The sequence below is a fragment of the Mesitornis unicolor genome, unplaced genomic scaffold (assembly GCF_000695765.1).
Source record: "Mesitornis unicolor isolate BGI_N332 unplaced genomic scaffold, ASM69576v1 scaffold46361, whole genome shotgun sequence".
Classification (NCBI taxonomy): Eukaryota; Metazoa; Chordata; class Aves; order Mesitornithiformes; family Mesitornithidae; genus Mesitornis; species Mesitornis unicolor.
The window spans coordinates 1-22547 of NW_010162792.1; the positions used below are offsets into that span (position 1 = coordinate 1).

Below are 22547 nucleotides of genomic sequence, written 5' to 3' on the forward strand. Positions count from 1 at the left end.
CTGCATAAAAAGCAGTAGTAAGAGTCTGTTTATTTCTCAATATGCAGTTATACCTGATGCCAATGAAGAATGTCCTGCACTGATGTTCCAGCAGGCGAATGTCCTACATATGTGTTTATTCGACTCTGGAGAGAAAGCAGAAGTGTTATAAAGGCAGGGATCCATTGCTGTGCCAGAATAAAGCTGTGAAGGACCTAAGCAACATACTGCTGCTGTGTTAAAACCCCATTTTAATAGGATATTCTTCAAATATCGGGCAGAAAACTGAGCAGAAGACTTAGGAATAGCTGGTTAATAGTATGCGTCTGCATGCTTTCTCCATGAAAGTGAGTTTGTCCCATGAAGATAGTACAACTGTGGGATCCTGTGGTTCAGCAACAGTAGGAAAAAACCTTGCAGTCCTTTTACAGTGGATTCCTGACCTCACATCAAACTCCTATGCATGTGTCAGTCTTTTGAAGATTTGTTTTTCTCTTCACTTTACTTCTAGTACTAAGGAAGCCAGCTTGCAAAACAGATTGCTTTTTCTTCTGCTTGCATTTTTATAGTTCTGTTCAGGAGATGTTCCAGTTCCATCCCCCCAGATTCCTCCCCAGATTTGTTATCTTGCCCCGAGAACCACATTAGTGTCTTAATCCAAGTCAGCAAAGATTCTTGATGATTTAGCTCTGCAATTCACAAGGGCTGCATTGCCTTTTAGTTGCTTTTGCACTGAACCTCTGATTCTCGCTGCTTTCCTGTATGTGCTTTTACGTGTGGTTACAGATGGAGAAAAATAGGCCCCAGTCTTTACAGATACCACAGTAATAAACATTACATAGACCAGCTTCTGCATACTTTGACCACTGTAAAGAGGATTTACGACACACTACAGTGTCCATGTGTTGTCAAGCATAGGGATAACTTTCCTGTCTCTCCTGTCCCCTCTGACTTACACACTAGTCTTTGTGTTTCACTCCTCAGGCATAGTGCAAGGACTTTCTGCAGCTCTACATGTTGTGGCCCAGTTTTATGGACAGTGCCCCTTGCAGTAGTTCTTTAGGACCGAGTTCTGGTGCAAGTAGTCTGAAAAGCAGAAAAATTAGGTTTTTCCTCTCCTTAAATTATCCAGTGTTCAGAGGACCCTGGTGTTTGCATGCTAAAGGAAGGAAACTGGGAACGGGATTACCAAGAAGTCTGACTTCATTATCCGTTAGCTCTTTCTAAAGAGCATCTGTGTACAGCCAAAATTTGGTCAGCTTAGCCTCAAAAGAGGGCACATCTCTTGACATGTGCAATACAGCTCTAGAGTGAATCCAGGCCTTTCTTTCTGGGATTGGAATGGGCCTAATTTTTAGTCCCATCTACCATCAGCTCTAGTTGTGTTTGGCACTGTTCACACCACACAATGTCCTGGCATTCTTTCAGTCTGCTGAGCACTATGTTGTGGTCTATGTACATTTACATGCATGACAGTTACTAGGTGAGGACAGAGTGCATAAATCACCTAAGTTTTACTTAAAGTAGGTGTTCTGGAATATACTTACCGTGTTCAGATTTTTTATGTTGCCTCCAGCTATGTAACAGAGTACACGGCCACAAAACTTATCCAAGCTTGTACATAACTGTGTCACAGGTCCTCTCAGAGATTTGATTTGGTGCAGGGATCCCTTGTTGCCAAATACGAACTGAGGGAAGGGAAAAGCACAGCACTTTTTTGTCTAATTACAGGAACATTTTATGCAGAAAAATGTTGTTAATAGCCTAGCCTCCTAACTCAGTGTTCAAAGATTGCTGAAAGAGCTTTCTCTCCCAGAACCCCTTAAAACACCTTCTTCCCCATAGTGCATCACATATCCTTCCTTCTTCGTACTACTGGCATCAGTCCTGGAGGAAGCCATCCTTCTATTTCTAGTGCAGTGGACTCAATGCTCACACATGTCTGAAGTCCCAGAGATTGTCACAGCTGTTAGTGCAGCTCTGGTTTAGTTCCTCCTGCATGAGGCCACCAAATATTAGTTAACAGCAAGAGCCCTATGATGAAACAGAGGTTCACAAGACTTCTACTTGATGGGGACCCGCTGCTACAAGCCCTACCTTTAGAGTTTTCCCCGCAGAGTTTGGAAACAGATTTTTCAAGAGAACTTGATTCATCCCAAGCTCAGTATCAGCTTATTACTTGTTTGGGAACACTTCATCTCAGGTTGAGTGAACCCAGTGAAGGTAAGTCAGGCATTGGCCCTCTCAGAAGGAAAAAGGACATACCTTGAGCAGTGGTTCAGGAACATTTGTTATCTTAACCAGAGGGCTTGTAGCATGTGGACATGTGGTTACTGGGCCCAGAGCACAGAACCTTTTCACCCGTTTAGCCAGCTCAGGGTACGTAGAAAATGCTATGAAGGCTGCAAACACAGAAGAGACAGCTTGAGATAGTGAAGACATCTGCAGGCAAAATAAATAAATAAGCAGTAGGTAGCAAACAAGAAGTTAGACTAGATTTGTAGCCCACTGTGTGCTGTTCACATTTGTCTGTGTTGCATATTTATCTAAGGCAACTGTTGAAGCTAAGTTCTTAAGTTAGTTTTATCTGGGAGGCAAATTTCATTCTGAGGTTTAGAGCATGTCTGGACACTGCCTTTATCAGAACAGTTTTTGTATGCAACATGTCAATGAGATTGAAGTTCAAAAAATCCTTGTAAAAAATCAGCTTTTCAGATTATAGTCTTTAAAGGTCTGTGTATGTTTATGCTTCCATGAAACTAGAATATTTAGCTAAATACTGGGAGCTTTGAGTGTTTTCATCTGGTTGCATCAAAGGCAGCTGAAGATAGCCTAGATGGTTAGTTTGTTTTGCCATGAGGGTCTTTAAATACTGCTATGAGAGGAAAAGAAAGAACAGATCTGGAGCTGTGACAATATGTGATTTTCCCTCATTTACTCTTTTTTTTGGTGTTGTTTACACTAATGAACTGGCAGCTGCTCATTCCTAATCAATGTCCATTCATGGATCTCACATGAATAATAAACATCAGGAACTTTCAGCTGATGGTAAAAGAAAGTTAGTTGCATTCAGAGGCCCTGAAGTGAGTTTATGCTAACTAAAGACTGCCACTAAGAGAAAGGTAGTTACTAATGATTTTCTTTCCTAATTTTCAGTCTGTGGCAATATGTTTTTAAACAGTAACGTACCCAGTTATAGCCACTCATGAACTGCGATTTAAATTGTAAGTTGCATGACTTAGTAATGTTGAGGTTCTTTTTCCTTGTCTTCAGTTATTTGAAATTATGTACTATATGTGCTGTTCTATCTTGTTAGCTTTTCCTTCCTGTTCACAAGGAAAATAATTATATGTCTTAATACAAAAGATGAATTTAATGAAAATTCCTGTTGCTGAGAATACCCAGTGCCAGTACCTGAAGTACCCAGCAAATAACCACTTCTCTGTCTCTAATTATTTAAGAGGATAAACTATATTTGGTTCTGTTACTAGGTTTCTTTGCTTGTTAAGGGTAACCAAAGCTGTTTTTAGAAATGCTTGGCATATTTTTCAGATCTCAACTCAGAGGGCACTTCTACGTTTGCTGGCTCTCCACGAACAGGAAAAACAACTGCATCAATGGGGAGACCCACCTTCTGATCTGGTAGGAACACAAATGGTTGTGAATCATGACATTACCTACTGTTGAGCCTTCAGAGTGACCAACATAGTATAAATCCTCCTGTCCAGTTTTATTCATGATGAAGTACAGCTCTGCTGGAATATCATATTTACCCATTTCATCAAAGCTACAGGGAAGAAACACAAAAAGCTAGCAGACAATTCAGCTGCCACAGTGTGAGTTACTGAATGTCAATTTTGTTCACTGCACCAAGCAGGACCCCTTGAAAGACAAGGTTGCACAGTTTGTCTGCATTCTTACTTGAGTTAGAGAAGGGGGTAGAGGGACACAACTGTACTGCCAGGATGCCTGATACCTTGTGCTCTGTGCAGAGTAGGAGCCAGTTTCACCTGTCAGCTGCAGCCCCTGGGGAATTGAATTTAACCATTTTTTTTTCATTAGCATGGGTTAAAAACCAAATTTCTCTCTTGGTTGAATTCAGCTGTGAGAGATCAGAGATTCCCAGACAAGGCTCCTCAGCCTGTTCCACCTGAGGTTCTTGCTATTCTCACTGTGCTGTCTCTGTTTTCCTCAGCATCCCATCTTATTTCCCAGTGTCTGAAATCCCTTCCCCAGCCAAAGCTCCCAGCTCTGAGTAGTAGTTACCATCCTTGCTCATCTGGTTCTTTTCTCTCCTTGGTTGGTGTAGACCCTGTTCTGTTGCTGGTTTAGGTAAAAACCATCAGGCTGATGCTACCTAGTCCCCTCAGAGTTTCTGCCTTGAGTAATTCTCTCTCTACAGAGTACCTGAACTGCCAGAATGCTTTCTGGCAGGGATTAAGGGTCTTGTGTTTTAAAGACCAAGTGTTCCCTCGGCTGTTTCCCATCCAGACATCGTAGCCAGCATCTGCGAGGACGAAGCCCAAGCTGTTGTTGGGCATGTTAGAAATCCAGTGGGTAGCGTCTCCTAGAAAAGCATGCTGTAGGAAAACTACAGGCTTTTGCCCTGGAAAAGATGAAAGTATTGTTATATTGAAGCAGTAGTTAATGTCTATTTAAGATTGGGGTGTAGAGTTTAGTTTGTAAGAAGTTTTATATCTTTCCTTCTTCAAGAAGCTCCCAGGAGAACTATGCATAAATGTTGATCTAAGAAACCCTTAAGGACTTGTTTCATGCAAGCAGGAACTGTTTCATGACATTTCGTAACCACTTCATGACAGGACTGGAAAATACAGAATTCCATAAGGAGAATTTAATGCACCTCCTCTTGCACTGGAAAGCCAGCTCACAGGTCCCTATATTGAGACCATCTACCCACAGCTGAAAACTGCTGAAGGAATTAACAGTGTATAGAAGACAAAGAATAATTCATCCAGAGAATCATATCTACCCTTAGGTCTATTCAGTAACCAACTGAGCAGGGCTGAGAGGCCCCTGATCTAACTTTGCTTAACCTTTCTTTGAGAGTGATGCTGGTCTAGATGATCTCCAAAGGAGGAGATCCAAACAGGAGGAGGCATCCGAAATAAATTATTCTGTAATTCTAACAGTAAGTAATATAATATACAAAGCAGCAGTATCTAGGGTGCCTTGAATTCCAGGTAGAAGTTTGTATTCCATTTAGTAAATGTGATTAAATAGATGGAATGCATTTGCTTTTCATTGGTGACCTGTTTTCTTATAATTTTCCTTAAGAATATCTACCTCCAGAAGATTGAGAATCATTATTCATATTCATAACCTGAGAAGCTTTCTTGTCAGACTTCAATTTTAAATGTGTATTACTTAGGTTGTTAATGCAAGGCATCCCCAAATTCAGTCTACCAAACCCTCGCCCAGCCCAAAAAAAAAGGATATGGCAAAACTGTTAGAAAAGTCTAAAGCAAGGACAGAGACACTGAATGGTGAACTTCAGATTAATTAAGAATTCAGACCACATTCCTGGCTAGGTGCTCCCGCTGAGGTTGAAAGGCATGGAACATGCCATTGCATGTGCAAAGGTAAAAGATGGGGGAGCCCATGTAAGAGTTGGCTCTCAGATATTCCTTGTGTCCTGTAACTGTATCGCACCTGTATTTTGGCTGTTCCTCCCAGCAGGGATTCTGAAGACACCAAGAATGTATCCATCCTCTGTTGTAACTTCATATTCCTCACTGGCGTATCCATGATACCTGATAATTTCACTCTGTGGAAACCAAAGGAGAGCTTGTTAACGTGCAAGCTGTCCTGTTCTGGAGGGTAACCAAGCTGAGCAGTGTAGATATGGGCTGTTCTGTGAGGGTAGTGCAAGGACCCTGGCCACAGTGACCACAGCTGAGAATAAATATTACAAGTCCTGTAAAAAGATACATCAAAGTTGTCTTCAGACCTGCTTGGGTGCTAGTTGTCTGGTATTTGACTGCATATCACGGGCCAAAGCAGAACTGTACTGACTAGCAGTTTGGGAGATAGCTTGTCAAGGCAAGGCTGACACAGATCATACCTTTCTACAGATTAAATAAGTAGCAGTATCTGTATGAGAGAATGCCAAAAGCTGTGGATTTTCATATGTAATGAGTCCTTTCTTGCCAAAGTGTGATTAGGCAAGACATGAATGCAAGGCAAACAAGGATCAACCTCTTGTCACTAAGAAACGCATGAGAGCACAGACACCTTCTTTGGCATGTACTGTGAGGAAATCTTTAGTGATTCAGAGCAAGGGGTCTTGGATTACTTTGTGTTGTAAGAATCTGCCATTTGAAGAGGAGGTTCAACCTCCCTTGTCACCGTACTGAGCAAACAGGTTGGTACAGAAGGGGATGACTTTGTTTCCCTTGAGACTAGAAACCTACCTTTGCCTTCACTGCAAAGGCATTCTCTCTGACAGCTCAGACTTTTTGGATAGGAGCATCAAGTTTTCTTCTTGAAGGGTGAAATAGCATCAGGTGCTACCTATTACAGTACTGAAGTGACCCCTTTGAAGGGATTCTACTTTTAGCCTCCTGACAGGGACTGTTAGTGATGGGGTGGTGGTGGTGGTAGCGGGAGAGACAATTTAGAAAGAAAGGAAGAGAAGATGACCCAACTTACAACATTCATAAAGCTTTCAGGGTTGCGAGTCTTCCAGTACTGGCTTCTGTCTGAATTCAGAGTGGAGAGTATTGTGAATCCTGCTGTATAGAAAATTCCTTGGGAGCAGAGCAGCATGAGGAGGCACCACATCTTGGGGCTGTGTGAAAGAGCAGATGCAGTGGTGTTTGCATTAAAAAGAGAGTGGGGAGTCTCCTGAAGGTTGCCCAAGGCCTTTTCCACAGGGGGCTACCAATTCTGGTACCTGTTTGAGATAGGACTGTGCACAGCTCACACTGTGTAACAAGGAGGGTTGCAGAACAGGTGAGGAAAACACTTGGGTATACCACACAGAACTATGCCTGAGCACTCTGCAGATAACAAGGGAGCTGTGATTGGTAGACAGCATGATCCTAGCAGAAGCTTGTCAAAGAAGCTTGAGTAACTGAGATGACCACCACCCAGCTTGTCTGCTTTTATCTGCCTCCACTTCTCAGCCAGCAGGAGAGAGGAAAGGAGAAGGAAGCACTGATTGTTTCCCATCTCCTCAGGAATGAGGTGAGAGAGGTTTGAGATGGGCTCTCTTTTCACCTGCTCTCTCCTCATTTGGGATCAAATCCCTTTCTTGGTGTTGATTCAGTGGTGTGCTGGGGTGAGGGATCAGTCAATGAGGTTTGTGAAGGGTTTTGCATGCCCTGGAGTGATTCTGGAACTCTAGGAGGAGATGTGATAGGCTAAGGGGAAAATGTTTGTATGAGATCAGTGCCAGCTTTTGTTTTCCCCATGGGGTGATGTGCTTCAGACCGGGTTCAAGTTCTGTTTGAAGTCAGTGAACAAGGTAACCATGTGTGACTCCCCAGAAGGCCCATGAGTCAGTTCCCAGTCAACCTTGCTTTTCAGACTGAAACTGTAGTTTCAGACTAAAATGGAAACTAGGTCTAGAGGACCTAGACCTTGGACTAGGTCTCCATTTACCATCCCCTCGGACTTCTTCACCTGCCCCTTGCTGCCCATTTCTTCCAACAACCTGCTCTGCTATGCCCAGATAATTGCATTTTTCTTACTGCTACTTCTGAGTCCACAGTTTCTGTCTCTCAAAGTTGTCAGCTTTCACCAGCTGAGAAGACCCAGAATGATTCTGTTTTAGAGCAGTGAACAGTGGATCCTGAGACTGCTTTCATGTTGCCAACAGCCTGTCCATTTTATCTCTTAGAAATGGCTGTCCATGTTACAGATCTTGTCTTGGTCATGGGGAGGTGAGACCTTGCTCTTTCTTGATGGTACCAGATTAGCTTTTCTGAATACAAATTGCAGAGTGCAGACTATTTAGCACCAGTTTATGCTAACTTCACCTGCAGTAGATATCCCTCCAGGTTTTAGTCTTTATTTTCCAGAACCCAGTTAATGAGTGCAGGAACACTGCTCTCTGTGAGCTTCCTGACCTTTTTTCCAACATGCAAATTTTGACTCAAAAAAACTTCCTAGAAAAGGGAGGAGCAGGTTCTGAGTCCCAGAAAGTTACTGGATGTGGGAGTACAAGTTGCAAGTGTTTGGAGAGCAAGAGAAGTGCTGATGCATTCAGTGCTCCTTGCCTACAAGAGACCTGCAAGTAGGTAGGATAGGATTTTCCTTTCCAATGTGAAGAACTGTATGAAAAGGATTAATCCATGAAGCTCAGGACTGTGCTTACACATTCTGGAAAAGCGCTTATACATCTAATTGTTGTCATATATTGTGCCTGCATGTGTGAGGAGAGAGTGAGGGTTGTGAAGAGAAAAGTAGCAGCCATCGCCCATGTGGATAAAGACCTCAAAGATCAGACAGGTTACCTAAATGTTCAATAATGGGTCTCTGGGAACAAAGAGACACATAATGCAGTGTAAGTCTTCAGCTCATCACAGCTTCTTGTAAGGCTAAGACTGCCTCACCAGTAATGACTGGGGACGTTGCTGCTCTTGTAGGCTTGGCTTTCTCAGAAGAAGAGGGCATGCTTCTATAACCGCAGTGTGTTTATGCTAGTTCACCTTTCTGCCTGTCCTGTAATTAACTTCTGATGTTGTTGGTAAATATCTGCCAAGTTCAGCACTGAGATACAAGCCTGTAAGATAATGCAGTTCACAGGAGCTCCTGAGAACTGTTTGCTGGCGGGGGACTATTTACCAAGGTTGGTGCCAGACTGGTGGGAAGGCAGGCTGGAGGCAGCTGTTGTATGTTCTGCAACCAGCTGAGTGGTCAGCAAGAGTGAATCAGCCAACTAGACATTGTCCATGTGTCTTCAAAGTAGCTACAGCATCCATGGCTGGGCATCAGGGTTTGTGAGAATATTTCACAGGAGACCTGCCTGCATGCATTAGGAAGTTAAGCGGACTCAGGAAACAAGTCTTTCTGAAACCAGGCGTTGCTAGGTCCACTACACGTGAAGAATCCAATTTTTAATGAAGAACAGAGGTTCTCATGCAGCCACATGTTTCTGGAGTCTGCTTCTAGCATAAAGCATCTTCTATGGCAAGACATGATGCTCTATGAAGCTTATTTAGACTGGGAGATGGAGCTGCAGATCAAGAGAATATTCCCTGACAAGTAGTGGGGAAGATGAACAGGATTTTTGGGAGTGAGGGAGGAAAAACCAAGGGATTTTTGCATTCTCTAAACATTCTCATAGAAGAAGGAGTTCCAACTTTTTCTGATCTTCAATTTAACATTTAAATTTGACTAAACAAATTTAAAGAAGTCAAGCCTCCTGAGTCATCAGACAGCTGGAATGAAACAGAGTTTGGAAACACCCAAAACTTTAGTCTTGGCATTTAAACACACTCTGTTGGATTCCGTTTGTAAATCAAATACTTCTTAATTTTTGTTTTCAAAACAGGAAGCCTCAGAACTACGAACTCAGTACAGCACAACACACTTTTTTGCTTTCTGCTGTTTTACTCTGTTACAACATGAGTAAAATATGCCTCCCTCTCCCTGCATGGGGAATCTCATTTGGGAAGAAAATGTTCTGCTAATGCCTCAGCTTGTTTTCAAATCACTACCAAGACCAGTTGAGGCAATGCAGATGAGAAATTATTCCTCTTGTTGGGTCAAACTTTTCTCAGTGTGCTCTATGATCACCTGGCTTTGCTGGCATGACTCACGGATCTCCAGGTATTTGCCTTTTAAATCAGATACAGTGCACTAAGTAATATCAATCTTGGCAGGCCAGTGCTCCTTTAAGCTTCAGGAATAAATGTTTGACAGGAGCCATGAACAGCCAATTTTCTCTAGTGAGAGAAAGTCATAAGGAAATATCAGGCTTGGTAAAATGTTGCTAAAGAACATACTAAGGAAAAATGTCAGAGAGAGAAATGCCCTTGAAAGTTTTTAGGCACATTTAAGATTTAGTAAAACTAAGTAATCTTAGTAGAACTAAGATACAAGCCCTTCAGAAATTAATCCATCTATCCTTATGCTTTAAGCAGTCTAAAATTTATTTCATGTAAGCTGTAAGGCATGCACACACTAACCAGAGAAGCAACTGTGACTCAATGCATGTGAGAATCTTCTGCCTTACTCACTAACAAACGTACATATGCATGGAATCACAAGAGCAGGTGGTCCAATTTACACACACGGTTGCAATACGGGGTCTTTCATTCTTTTGCTCTCAGACTGAGAAAAAAAAACAAAACGGAAAAAACCCGTTGCTCTTCTTCCTTTTGTGCAGGACAAACTTCTTTGTCTTCTAAAAAGCAAATACACACTTCCATGCATAGCAATAGGTTTACAGATCAGGGAGGCAAAAAGCTGTCTATTCTTACAAGCAGCTACAGAAAATCAGCATTGAACGTGTTTATGTAGACAGGCAATGGAGAAAAAGACCATGAACACATATGTACAAGTAACTTACCTCTGCTTCAACTGCCTTGCTTGTGTCTTCTGCCGTAGTTCCTGGTCTGTCTCCACTAGCAGACTGATTCACTGGCAGAAACCTGCACCGATAAAAGGAAGTCAAAGCACAATGAGCACTTCAGGGTAGCAGCTGTAAGTGTCATGAGTTGGCAGCACGTATTGTAGAGCGTGTTTAAGTGCTGATTTGGCAGCGCTTCAGAAGTGGGGAAATCCTTGTGATGAAAAAGATCTTCTGGTTAAATTCATAAACACAAAATGCACCATGGAGCAGAAGAGTTTAAGAAGTATCTACAAATCAGTGGTTAGGATGTTTAGCTGGGGCTTGGGTGTTCCATTCCCTGGGGCCGTGGCAGACCTTGACCTGTACCATTGCCCAACTGAGGGGCTGCTCTGAATGTAATCTTTCAGGATGAAGAGGAAGAAGCTTCTCTCCAGCTTCTCTCAATGTACTCCCAAGAACACTGTCTCAGCTATTGCTTTTCATTTGGTTTATGTTAACTTTAACGTGACACTCAGACTCCTAAGTCTGTTTTTCAGTGAGCAGCACAACGCATGGAAGCCATCTTATATTTTACATTAGTGTCTCAGAGTTGATGAGTCCACTGTGATTCTGTGATTCTGTGACCCTCTAGTGCCAGAGAAGCTTGATGCATCGTATAACCTTTCTCCCAGTGAAGGAACAAGCAAGGGTTTGTGTTTCCCCATCGATTTTCATCAACTCTGAAAACACAGTATCTAGAGATCTTAGCCTAACTGTTGGATCATTTGTAGTCAGCTTGGGGGCTCAGTCTTCACTGGAACTGGCTTGATGACCATGGGCCATGGTCATGTAGCTGGGCTACAAACAAAGTAGAATACTCCTACATGAGGACCAGCCCTTTCAGCCAATTAACTCATAAGTGCATTCAGAAGAGCTTGTGTTTCATCATGGACTGATGAGCATTTAGAAGAACACCAGATGGAAGAGATTTGGTCTTGGGAACACTGTTGCATATAACATGATACCCTTGGGTGGTGGAGGAAGGAAAGGAGGGAACTAAGAACAGGATGTCAGCGAACCACAGTAACAGTTGTGCTTTACATACAAAGTAAAGAACGTTTTTTTGGGATTATGTAAAACGTAATTTGGTAATTTCTCAGTGAAAAGCATTATAACTCAGCTGCTCCGATGTCTCTAAGTCACAATAACTTTCACCAAACCATAAATTAATCACTTAGAAGGGCTTCTGCAACATGATATCTAGTCCCTCCTTATGTCCCAAGACTAACAGTTTCCATGTTGTTTCCAATGCTGCTTGCCCATCCTGATTTTACTGATTTTCCAAGGAAATTCAACACCTTACCTCCTCTATGGTCTCTCACGTTCCAACATAGCTGTACAGGTGCAACCTCTTTCCTAGGTGAATTTAGGGCATGCTATGGCTTCATTCAGGAATATTGCTATTGCATTTCCCATTGTAAGTACTGAAAACACACAAAATAATTCTTGAGTCCTCACACATTTCCCTTACAAGCAGTGAGTTAGTTGAAAGGTGACTCGGTGGAGAATATTTCTCCCCAGGAATTTGTATTGGGTGCAAGGAATGTCCTTCTCTGAAGGGGAGCTGTTTTGTTTGGATGAAGCTCTATTTACATTCTTGGAACACAAGTAAACAGGATGGGCTTCAGGAATGGTCTCAGGAGATGAAACAGGCCTGTTGTTTGTCTTGGAAGCGAAAGAGGCAGAAGGAGCACTAGACATGGTTAATTTGCTTGGCTAGTAAACCATTTTGGAGAGTGATACACTGACCCTCTGGTCATACAGTGTCACCAGTGAACTGTCTGAGTGTAACAGCTGTACCTGCCCTGGTTAGCAGGCCAGACTTGATTCAAATGAGGGTGCCATGCTAAAAGGAAACCCCTAAATGCACTGTTTCTTTTCACAGTGAGGCTAATGACATTTCATTGTGGAGGGACAATGACCTATAATGCTGTGATGTAATAACCATGGAGGCTACCCTTCAAGTGAGTGTCTTAGTGCAGTAACTACCTGTTTGAAACAATATTCATAGAGCCAGAATTCCTACAGGAAATTAAGTAGGATGACAGTTTTTTCAGCATTGTTTTCAAAGCAGCTAGTCCCACTAATGGCCAAAGTGCTCTACATATGCATGGGACAGAGATAATGGACTCTTTCTAGTGCTGTTTGGATACTATTAATTTTAGTATTTAAACCCCAGAGAGGCTTCTCACAGCCATGATAAAGGTTAGAACTATGCTCAGCTCTGTGGTAGCCAGTAGCTTCCATGTGAAATAGCAGGAGATGTGAGGTTCTTGCTGGATTCAGAGTGCAGCTCTGAGCCAAAGTGTCCCACTCAAGTGTTGTCATTATTAAGATACCTCTTAATACTTTCTACCTCCTGGAGAGTTCATATACACAGATCCTGAAAGTGTTGTAAGCGAAGAATGAGTCTGCCAAGATTTCTGTATCTCAGGTGTGGCCTTGAACCCAAGTTTCCTATCTTCCAGGTGCATGCTTGAACCATAAGACTGGCTACTGTTTTCTGCTGGGTCTACCCTCCCTGTGTCCCTTGCTTTTCATGAAAAAAGTGAGAAACCCTGTTTCAAATGAAGAGAAAAAGTTTCTTTGCAGTAGTGAGTTTTTTTGTGTGAATTTAATTTTTACTTTCTGGTCATTGGCTCATCTAATAATAAAATTAATCAATGCCGTAACAGAATCTAGGCTGTATCAATTAAAAAGTGCTTACTGACACACAAGGTTGCCAGACAGTATGAAGTTCACCATCAGGATGCAAATGACATTGTAGTGACCTGTGGTGTGAAAATATGATCAGGAGGAATCTTCTCTCTGGCTCCAGCAGAAACCATCTGATGTAAAAGAAGGTTTTGTTCTCACTCAGAGAAAGCAAGAGTCATTGAATGAGTCAGGTATGGCTACTGGTTGTGGGTTAAGGATACTTCTGCAGCAGATCAATAATTTCGCTGTACATGTGCAAAGGTGCATCCAATCCCCAGATGAAATCCAGATGTGCCCATTCAGGAATCTTCTTTTGATAGATGAGCTTCTTAATTTGAGGCAGTAAAATGGCCACATCCTTGGGATCTGCAAGCAAGTCTTGTCCCCCAGTCCATACTGCAGCTGGTACAATCATGTCTTCTACGTTGTAGATGGGAGGAGTAGCCTGGAAAACATGGAGCAGCACAGCAATGAATGTCCAGGAATGCACAGTAAACTTTAAACATGCATTCGTGGCTTTCTTCTGTCACTGTTCAAAGTAGAAATGCCTAAAACAAACGGGAATGAAGTGCTCTTGCTTGTCTTTTCTGTCTGTGCTTGCAGGGATGACCCAGCTGATAGGATAACCTAAGGAAAAATGCCTCCTGAGTTGACAAAGAGTTACTGGGTCTTTGTCCTCTCTGCTAGGAATTCATAGGGCAGAAACCTGGAACAAGACAGAAAATGTCAGGATGCCTCTAGATAAACCCTGATCTTGGTCCTTTTGGAGTATTAGTCAGCCCCAGAAGACATACATGGTCTAGTTAGGAAACACAACATGTGACAAGGATGAAAAGGAGTATAGAGTAGCTTCTGTAGGACAAGAGAGGAAGTAGCTTAGGACTCTCGAGTTTGGAAAATAAAGGCCAGAGCAGGGACAGGAGACAGGCTTATACCACCACAAATGGTATGAAGAAAGAGCACAGGAAGTAATTATCCCATAACTTCTCATAACACAAAACCTAGAAAGCATCCAGTGACTTTCCAGGGGTAAGTCAATTCAAGACAAACAAAAGGAAGTTGCATTTCATGGAAGTAATCCTTAAAACATGTAACTTGTAATTATAAGCTCTTGTGGAGACATAAAGGGTGGGATGGTCAACAATGGGATTAGAGTCTTGAATAGAGGAGAGGTTACACACGGACTGCTTGAGGACAAAGTCCTTTTGTTTCTGACTGTCAGAACCTAGGGGTAGCTATTGGGTCTCCAGCTGATCTCTTCCTAATGTTGTTTATCTGAGCTCTTGTACATTGGCAAAGGTTTCAATCATGTTAGTAGGCAAGATGCCTCTGGTCTTATCCACTAGATGTACTCTTCTTTTTCAAAATTCGTCTTTTATCATTCCTGTCCTTAGAATCAGAGAATCATAATGTTGGAAGAGACCTCCAAGATCATCAAGTCCAACTGTCTATCTAACACCACCATGCCCACTAAACCATGTCCCAAAGCGCCACATCTACTTGTTTTTTGAACACCTCCAGAGATGGTGACTCAACCAATTCCCTGGGCAGCCTGTTCCAGTGCTTGACAACCCTTTCAGTAAAGAACTTCCCCCTAATATCCAATGTAAACCTCCCCTGGTGCAACTTGAGGCCATTTCCCCTTGTCCTATCACTCGCTACCAGAGAGAAGAGACCGACCCTTACTGCGCTGCAACCTCCTTTCAGGTAGTTGTAAAGAGTGATAATGTCTCCTTTTCTCCAGCCTGAACAACCCCAGCTCCCTCAGCTGCTCCTCATAAGCCTTGTGCTCTAAGCCCTTCACCAGCTTTGTTGCCCTTCTTTGGACATGCTCCAGCATGTCTCAGTGTCCTTCTTGTAGTGAGGGGCCCAAAACTGAACACAGCATCTGAAGTGCCACCTCACCAGTGCTGAGTGCAGGGGAAGGACCACTTACTTAGTCCTGCTGGCCACAAAATCCCTGATGCTTGCTCTTATTCATGTTGATCGTTTAATTGAAAAGTTTTGGTCTTACTCTCTCACTTTTCTTTTTAAAATTTATTATTGCTATTAGTTCTTGTATGCTTTCTCTGTTGACTTCCAAACTGGAAAGTAGTAATACAGATGGTGGTGTGTAAATCCATCTACTTATACGCAGGGTATGTGTCTCCTGCTACTTCCTTGCTCTCTTCCTGCATGCCTGTGTTGCCCAAGGATGACAGTATTGTTTCACCAAAATATACCTGTTGGTACTTTTCCATGTTCTTCTCTGAATTGCCCCAGTCATAAGCTTGAAACTTCCCCGAATGGGCCTCCTAAGAGGATGAACAAGAGAAGGGTGGTTACAAAGCCATCATTCAGGAAGTTTGTGGGTTCTGTCCCTGCTGAGCCTCTGACTCCAATCTAAAGACTCAATGGAAGTTCTAAAAGTTATGGAAGCCAACAGCAAATTAATTAAAAGTCTCAATCAGTGAAAAGGAGTCAAATGTTTTTGTCAGAACAAAAGAAGTCACTGCTCTTGCAGAAAGGCCCAGGGATGCTCTCACAGACAATTTGTTCTGGTTTGTAAAATTGCTATTAACAACTGCCTCCGACAAGTTCCCCTCACCACTGCTGCCATGTCCTCTTCTGACAGTCATGTTGCTATTACTCAGCTCTGTTGAGTGGCTCCTTCTTATGTTTTCTTTTCCTTCTCTGGTTTGAATACAGAAGTCACCATTTCTAGTTCTTCCCTTGTGCTCCTTGGCTTTGCCTACAGCATGGGTTGTTATTACTGTGATGTACATCTTAATATTAAAGGTAAGCTGTCTGTTAACTCCCTTAATAGTAATAGCAACAATGGCAATGAAGGCTTAAGAGTATCACTCCTGCATGCTTGTACTTGCCAGTCTGTAACTAGATGCCAAATTAAACCTGAGTCAGTTTGCAGCGCTCCCCCCACTGTGCCTTTGTAACCCTTCTTCTTTACATATCTAGACCATGGTTACAAAAGCAAATTAATAAAATCTAATATTTTACATTAATTCGCAGCCAAAAGTATTATTAAATTTTGAATAAACACCTGTGCAGATATAAGGAGGCTACTAAATAGTTTATAGTTTTGTTGCTGTCCAGACACTGAGAGCTTTGAAAGCAAGAGATGGAAGGACAAGGGCTTTTACTAGTAAAATTTTATATTTTACAAAGCAGCCCATGTCTTGCTCATTTCTTGACTCCACATTGGAAACACAACTAACTTCTTAAGGTAAGCTCTGCAGAGAGCTCTGGACATCATTTATAAAAGTTACTCGATACACAAGAATAGAAGTGGTATGTACATATGTGGCTTCCAGCGGACATCTTTTTACACAAATACAGTATTTCATTGTTGACTTCAAATGTACCTTTGTCACATTGAGTATTTCTATCCTGCTGGCAAAAGAAGGATCAACGAAAAATAGTTCTGAATTGAGATTTCAATTGTAAACCACAGGCTGCATGTGTTTCCAAGAGGTTAGCAATGGCTTCACAGCAGGATATCAGGTATACCCGCTCTGCGCCATTAAGCCAGAGGTGAGTACATATTTTGTCTTCCAGGAGTTTGCTAGTACCTGACTCCAGTGGACTATGTTCTGCACAGAAGTTCCAGTGGAGGTTTGTGCAATATAGACATTGATTCGGTTCTGAAAGAAAATATTCAGTGAGTGTTCTCTCCTATTCAGATTTACATCAAAATATCTTCCACAGCAGTGTCGTGTATCAATAAATTCAACAGAAATTGGAGTGGCGCAATTGGGGACTCCCTCAGAGCTACTCTAGATGCGGCAATGTGTCGGGTTTGGAGTAGCATTGAAAGAACAGCCCCCAACCAGAACATTTTCCAGGATGACTGAGAATCTAAAAGAATCTAACAGGTGGAAAGGACAGAGTAGAAACTCAGCAATTTAGATCCCAAACTAGGTAGGTTTTTTCAGGAATCTGTAACAGATCCTGTGTGAGAGAGAATCGCTGTTGGACAGAACAGCAAAAGGAACTGCGATTGCCTAAGGAACGCATGACTATTTGAAGTAAAACACACCCTAATCCTGCAGGGGTTTCTTAACAAGGTACAGTGTGATCCTTCCTCAGAGAACGTGCTCTGAGGCATTTTTTGGAAAATCCTGCAGCAAGATGTTGATGCCCAGGTGGTCTGACCTACAGCTGCACAGAACATGAGATGCTTAAGTATGTATTAACCCCCAGTGTCTACCAACTCTCTGTCAGGTACCTGCGAGGTATCCTGTGCCTCTGAGCACATCCCAAGGCTTGGAGGAGAAGGACAAGGGAGAATATCTGTGTTCCTTTCTCCATTGCAAAGAGCTTCTGGAAATATGAAGCAGGTAGGGGTTTTATTTCTTTTGTATATACCAGCATATTGAAGACCTCCAATGAGACCGGTAGTCACAGTATAAGCCAGGAGATGGTGCCCTAGGTGAGTTTTGGCAGAAGGCAGACTGCAGAATTCTGCGGGGGGTTGAGCAGCTGTAGATTGTAGGGATGGTGCCAAGTGCTTTTCTAAGGAGTGAAGCAGTGGTGCCCTGCCAGTGATGGGGCAAGGAGCAGACACTGCTGTCCAGAAGTAGAGACTGTTCCCTGCAATGTTACACTGACGAATAGACATTCAGGATTCACATCACAGGATAGGAGGTAAGTTTTGGGAGCAGAAGCTTAAATTCTCAATAGAGCTGGTAAAAGTTACACAAACCAGGTTGATGTTTTTCAGGTTACAGCCTCCCAGACAGAAGAAGACACTTCCACAAAGCCTGGCAAGGGCTCGGTAGCTGCAGACAGGGACTATTAGCCTTCTGAGACATTCAATCTGGGGAAGGAATTCTCTTTTGCCAAGCAAACCCTGCAAAATACATAGGTATTTTGTACGCTGGTACATTGTGCTGATGTTTTTAAAAGGTGTTTGTGCCCTGTTCCTCTTCTGCAGCACTTACAGTGGTTCTCACTTGCTTTTCCTTCATTTGCCAGATGATGTTGCCACAAATGAGAGAGAAATTAGATGTTTTTTTGTTGCATCAGCCTGCTCAGGTGTTACTCAATTTGTGTTACATCACTTTTAATGAAGAGATATGTTAAATGTTAGCTCCAATTCGTATTCTAGCTCTAAGCTTGCACATCAGTTGTGGCTTTGCCTACAGGAACCTTGAGAACCTTTGGGGATCTGCATCTCTGCACCTCTCTGGGCAACCTGTCCCAGTGTTGTGCTAGTGCCCTAGATAAAACCTTTCCCTTAATGTCCAGTCTGAGCTTCCAAAGGCATCAGTCATAAGGTAAACATACCCACATGCAAATTAGTAGACTTCATAAAGCTCTATACTTTCTGTTTATCCGTTTTAACAGCTGAACAAACAAATACGTGGTTAGACAGTGGACACCAAGATATCACATACCCTGAGCAATTTTTCGGGAAGGTGGAGGAATTTTGTTGCTGGGCTTCTAGCATACTTAATAGTAGTGATGGGTGCCAACGCAAAATAGAGCTTGATTTTTTGAGCCAGCTCTGGCATTGTTGAAAATGCAATGAAAGCTGAGAAAAACAAAAATAAGAAGGAGTTAAGAAAATAACCATTTGTACAATAGACTGTTTTCAGTATTTATAAATGTTATTCTGTAATTTCAAAGCAACCTTATCATTGTTCAGAGTTGATAGTTCAGCCTCGATTTCTGTGAAATCCTTCTTCTCTACACATTACCAGCTTGTAGTTTCATTTCCCTCTTCAGACAGAAATGTCTTTCTATATTTTGCCTTTGCAGCTTTCTTCCAAACCCATTTAAACATAAACATACACTTCTGATGTACATTCATGCATTTCTTATACTACTGGGAGGAGCAGTTGTTTCTATTCTGGTTAGTCCAATTGCGTATTTTCTTTTCTGTGTGTATGTACCGTCCAAACTGGCCAACTTCTCTTTCTGTACCCTCATCTTCCTATTTTATTTATTTTGGTCAACTGGCCATCTGCTGTTGGGCACACCCTTGCATCTTGGAAAGAAATTATTTGCATGGCCCACAATAATTGTCAGTATAATTCTAAGTCAGCAGACTAACAGCAGTAGTGCATTGGGCCTATTACGTTTTGTTGCCTTTATAGTGAATTAAAAATGCCCATGTGCTGAAAACATCTTATCCTATATTTTTCACGCCTGCAAAGAGTTAATGAAAACCCCAGATACATTCAGTATCTCAAATCACATTTCACTCCCGTTTTCCTGAAATGTTTGTCTGTTGTGTGTAAACTTACCGATGGTAGTACCTTGGGAATAGCCAATATAGTACAACTTTTCCTGTCCTGTTTTCTCCACAATGAAATTTATTACTGCTGGAAGATCAAACTTTGCCATCTCATCAAAACTGCAGGCAGGAGATTGAAAGAGAGGCATGTAGAATGGATTAAAAATCCGTTTTAATTCACATTTTTATTACAGGGTTGTCAGCAAAGAAACAACAGGAACCATTTAGTGAATCATTTAGCTATTCTAGGTTCTGTGTTTTTCTGGTACCAGATTTGGAAGATACTACTCGAGGTTTTCTAAGGTATTTTCTCCCTTGATATCAACAGAAGGACTGTAACTTCAAGACATATCGGGTGAAATTGTAATAGATGGAACAGGTGGATGGAACAGTAATAGAGCTTCATCTATGGAACTGAAGATTTTATACAATAGGTATTAAAGGCCTATTTTTATATGTTCATTAAAATAAGTGCAAAAATTATTTACATTTTCTCCTTCTGTGACTTTAGTGTTATTGTAATACACAGACCAGTGTTTTTAAATAGCCTCCAAAACTGCCTTCAGGACTGAGGAGTGGCTTGGACATGACCTGTGCAGGTTCCTCTGAGTTGCTCTGCTGCTCTATCTCTATATCTCTGTATCTCTAAAGTTTGAAGAACCTTTTCTAGCAGTAATTAGAAGAAAGCAGTTTCTACTACTATTAAATTTCACATGTGTGTACTGGGGCACCTCAGTAAAAGTGAATATAAAGAATGGCAGGAAAGTTGGACTGGATGATCTTTAAAGTCCTTTCCAACCTAAACCGTTCTGTGATTCTATGATGCTTTTAAGAAGTTATCATATGTAAATCCCTGATTTAGACAGCTTAAACAAATATGTAAGGGTGGGCAATGGAGATGCCCTTCAATAGTTCAGTCTACCTGAAAGCCCAGAATTCATCTTGATCAATGGAATAATTTCGATGTTTTCTGGACCAGCGATTCCCTCTGCTATTTCCCATCCAAACGTCAAAGCCAGCATCAGCTAACATGAAACCCAAACTGTTGTTGGGCAGGTTTGTGACCCAGTTACTAGCATCTCCCAGTAATCCATGTTGGAGAAATACAGCAGGTTTCAAAGCTGAAAAGCAAATAAGAAACAAAACACCAATTTACAACATTTCTTGTTTTTCTTGTAGTTTGGGGACTTTACTGTCCCATATTCAATACTGGGATTCATTCCTGCACCAACTTAAAGGGAGACAACTAATCATAAGAACAAAACATCCCTTTCTGTAAAGAGAGAACTTCTTCTAAGCTTCTGTAAGGATTTGTGACATGACACCAGCCAAAGTTAGCTTGGCACCCTCCGGTCATTGCACAGCTCTGCAGCATCAGCTTGAGATTCTCAGCACTGATAAATAGAATGAAGGTGTGGCATTGTTTTCAGAGATTTTACTTACCCAAAATATGAATCGGTCATTGGTATTAACCAGGAGTAAGCGAAACCAAAGCACAATCAGAGGCTGGAACAGCTTTCTCAAAACAGGCAGATAGGCAGATTACAGCCTTTACCCTATTTTTTCTTTAACTTTCACTCACCAACTCTTATTATGAGAGTATATGCTTCATATTATAATGGATTTTTATTATAAATAGGTGTGCTTGACATAAATCCAGTTGGTCTTGCAGCTCTTCAGGGCAGACAGAATTCTCTGCTAAAATTTCACTTGTGTATACAAGCTTTAAAGGGCATTTCACAAATGTAAGGTATCTCTTTCCAGAAAGCACCCTACTTAGGCTGTTCTTCTCATATTAAAGAACTGTACCTGGGTTTCCCTGATTCTGTGTACCATGAGGGATTCTGTTAATGGTAATGATATAACCATCTTCCGTCGTCACTTCATATTCCTCACTGGGGTACCCTTTGTAAGTAATGAGCTCATTCTAGAAGAGAACGTACAAATACATTTGCTTGCAGAAGTTCATGTCATAGATTATATGCAAAAGATAGCCACAATGAAGAAACATTAGAGGGCAGATACAACTGGGGATTTAGTCTACATATGTTAAGCATCTGAATATTACAATACCAGACTGGATATTGTAGCCTGAAAGCTACAACAGATTTCCTCCATTCTTTGTGTTATATCCAGGATTTGACTGTTCAGTTAAAATCTGTTATAAAACCCCTGTACTATACTACTGTTATACAATCACAAGCCCTTGCATTCTGGTGGTATGAGAATCACTGTAACTTCATAGCAGGAGCTTATGATTCACATAGCTGAGATGAGGAGCTGCCTGGGTCCTGCTCCTAATCTGCTGCAATGCGAAGTGAAACCAGCTTATTTAAACTACTTTCAGAGAGATCCAGGGAGCTTCACAACTGCCCTTTTCTTGAATGACACATATGCAATGAGTACCACTGAAAAATTGACTACAGTATGGAAAAAACAGGATCAGCCACTTGCATAGTTAGTTATAAGGCAAATCACTAGCACAGCTTATCTTAATCTCTGAAATAAGTATTACTTTTGACCTGTAACATTCAACCCGTATTGTTACAGAAGAGGATTGTTTTTTATAACTTGTCCTTAGAGAGTTACGCAATCTAATTTGTCACGCAGGACAGAAAACCCAAGATTTTAACAAATGACTAAAGTTCCAAACAGGCTTTCTTGGCAAGAGATGCTCTTCTGAAAAGATGTCCATTTCTAATCTATGCTGGTCATTCAAAAAAAGGAGCAAACAAAAGCCACTAGTTGTTTAGATTCTTCTTTGATAACAAAATGCTGACATTCCAGATAATCATTGTTTCAGATATGGGGACAGTGCCAGCAATAGCAAACTGGTAACTGATATTTAGAAGGAAATTAATGCTGGAGATTTACTAAGGAAAGGTGCTTGCCTTGATTTCTATCAAACATTGTATGTGCTGTTACATGTGGAGAAAGCAAATAGAAAAGAAAGCAGTAGTATATGGAGTGATTAGAAAGGATGGGTTAAATTAAGGCAGCTTATCTACTTTGTTATTTCCAGCACCTAGATACCCTCTGCTGTGAGACATGCAT

The 22547-nt window shown here is 41.6% G+C and overlaps 2 protein-coding genes across 3 annotated transcripts in view; both read right to left on the bottom strand.

Annotated features, from left to right (window-relative positions):
• Nucleotides 1–47: 47 nt before the first annotated feature.
• LOC104547871 (lysosomal acid lipase/cholesteryl ester hydrolase-like) lies at nt 48–6780 on the bottom strand. The gene is made up of 7 exons (XM_010193723.1): nt 6649–6780; nt 5650–5764; nt 4387–4585; nt 3657–3766; nt 2245–2381; nt 1527–1667; nt 48–125 (listed from the first exon to the last, which is right to left on the bottom strand). Exons 1-7 carry the CDS (start codon nt 6778–6780, stop codon nt 48–50), a joined length of 912 nt encoding a protein of 303 aa, XP_010192025.1.
• Nucleotides 6781–13466: 6686 nt separating this feature from the next.
• Nucleotides 13467–22547, bottom strand: part of LOC104547872 (lipase member M-like) — a 12493-nt gene continuing 3412 nt past the window's right edge. Inside the window, exons 4-11 of one of the 2 annotated variants that reach the window (XM_010193724.1) lie at nt 21303–21420; nt 20416–20614; nt 19504–19613; nt 18652–18788; nt 17958–18104; nt 16825–16896; nt 15478–15549; nt 13467–13700 (exon numbers count right to left, since the gene is read on the bottom strand). In XM_010193724.1, the coding sequence (XP_010192026.1) occupies nt 13467–13700; nt 15478–15549; nt 16825–16896; nt 17958–18104; nt 18652–18788; nt 19504–19613; nt 20416–20614; nt 21303–21420 (1089 nt within the window). Of the gene's footprint in view, nt 13701–15477; nt 15550–16818; nt 16897–17957; nt 18105–18651; nt 18789–19503; nt 19614–20415; nt 20615–21302; nt 21421–22547 lie in introns of both variants that reach the window. The other variant, XM_010193725.1, reaches the window with a different exon arrangement.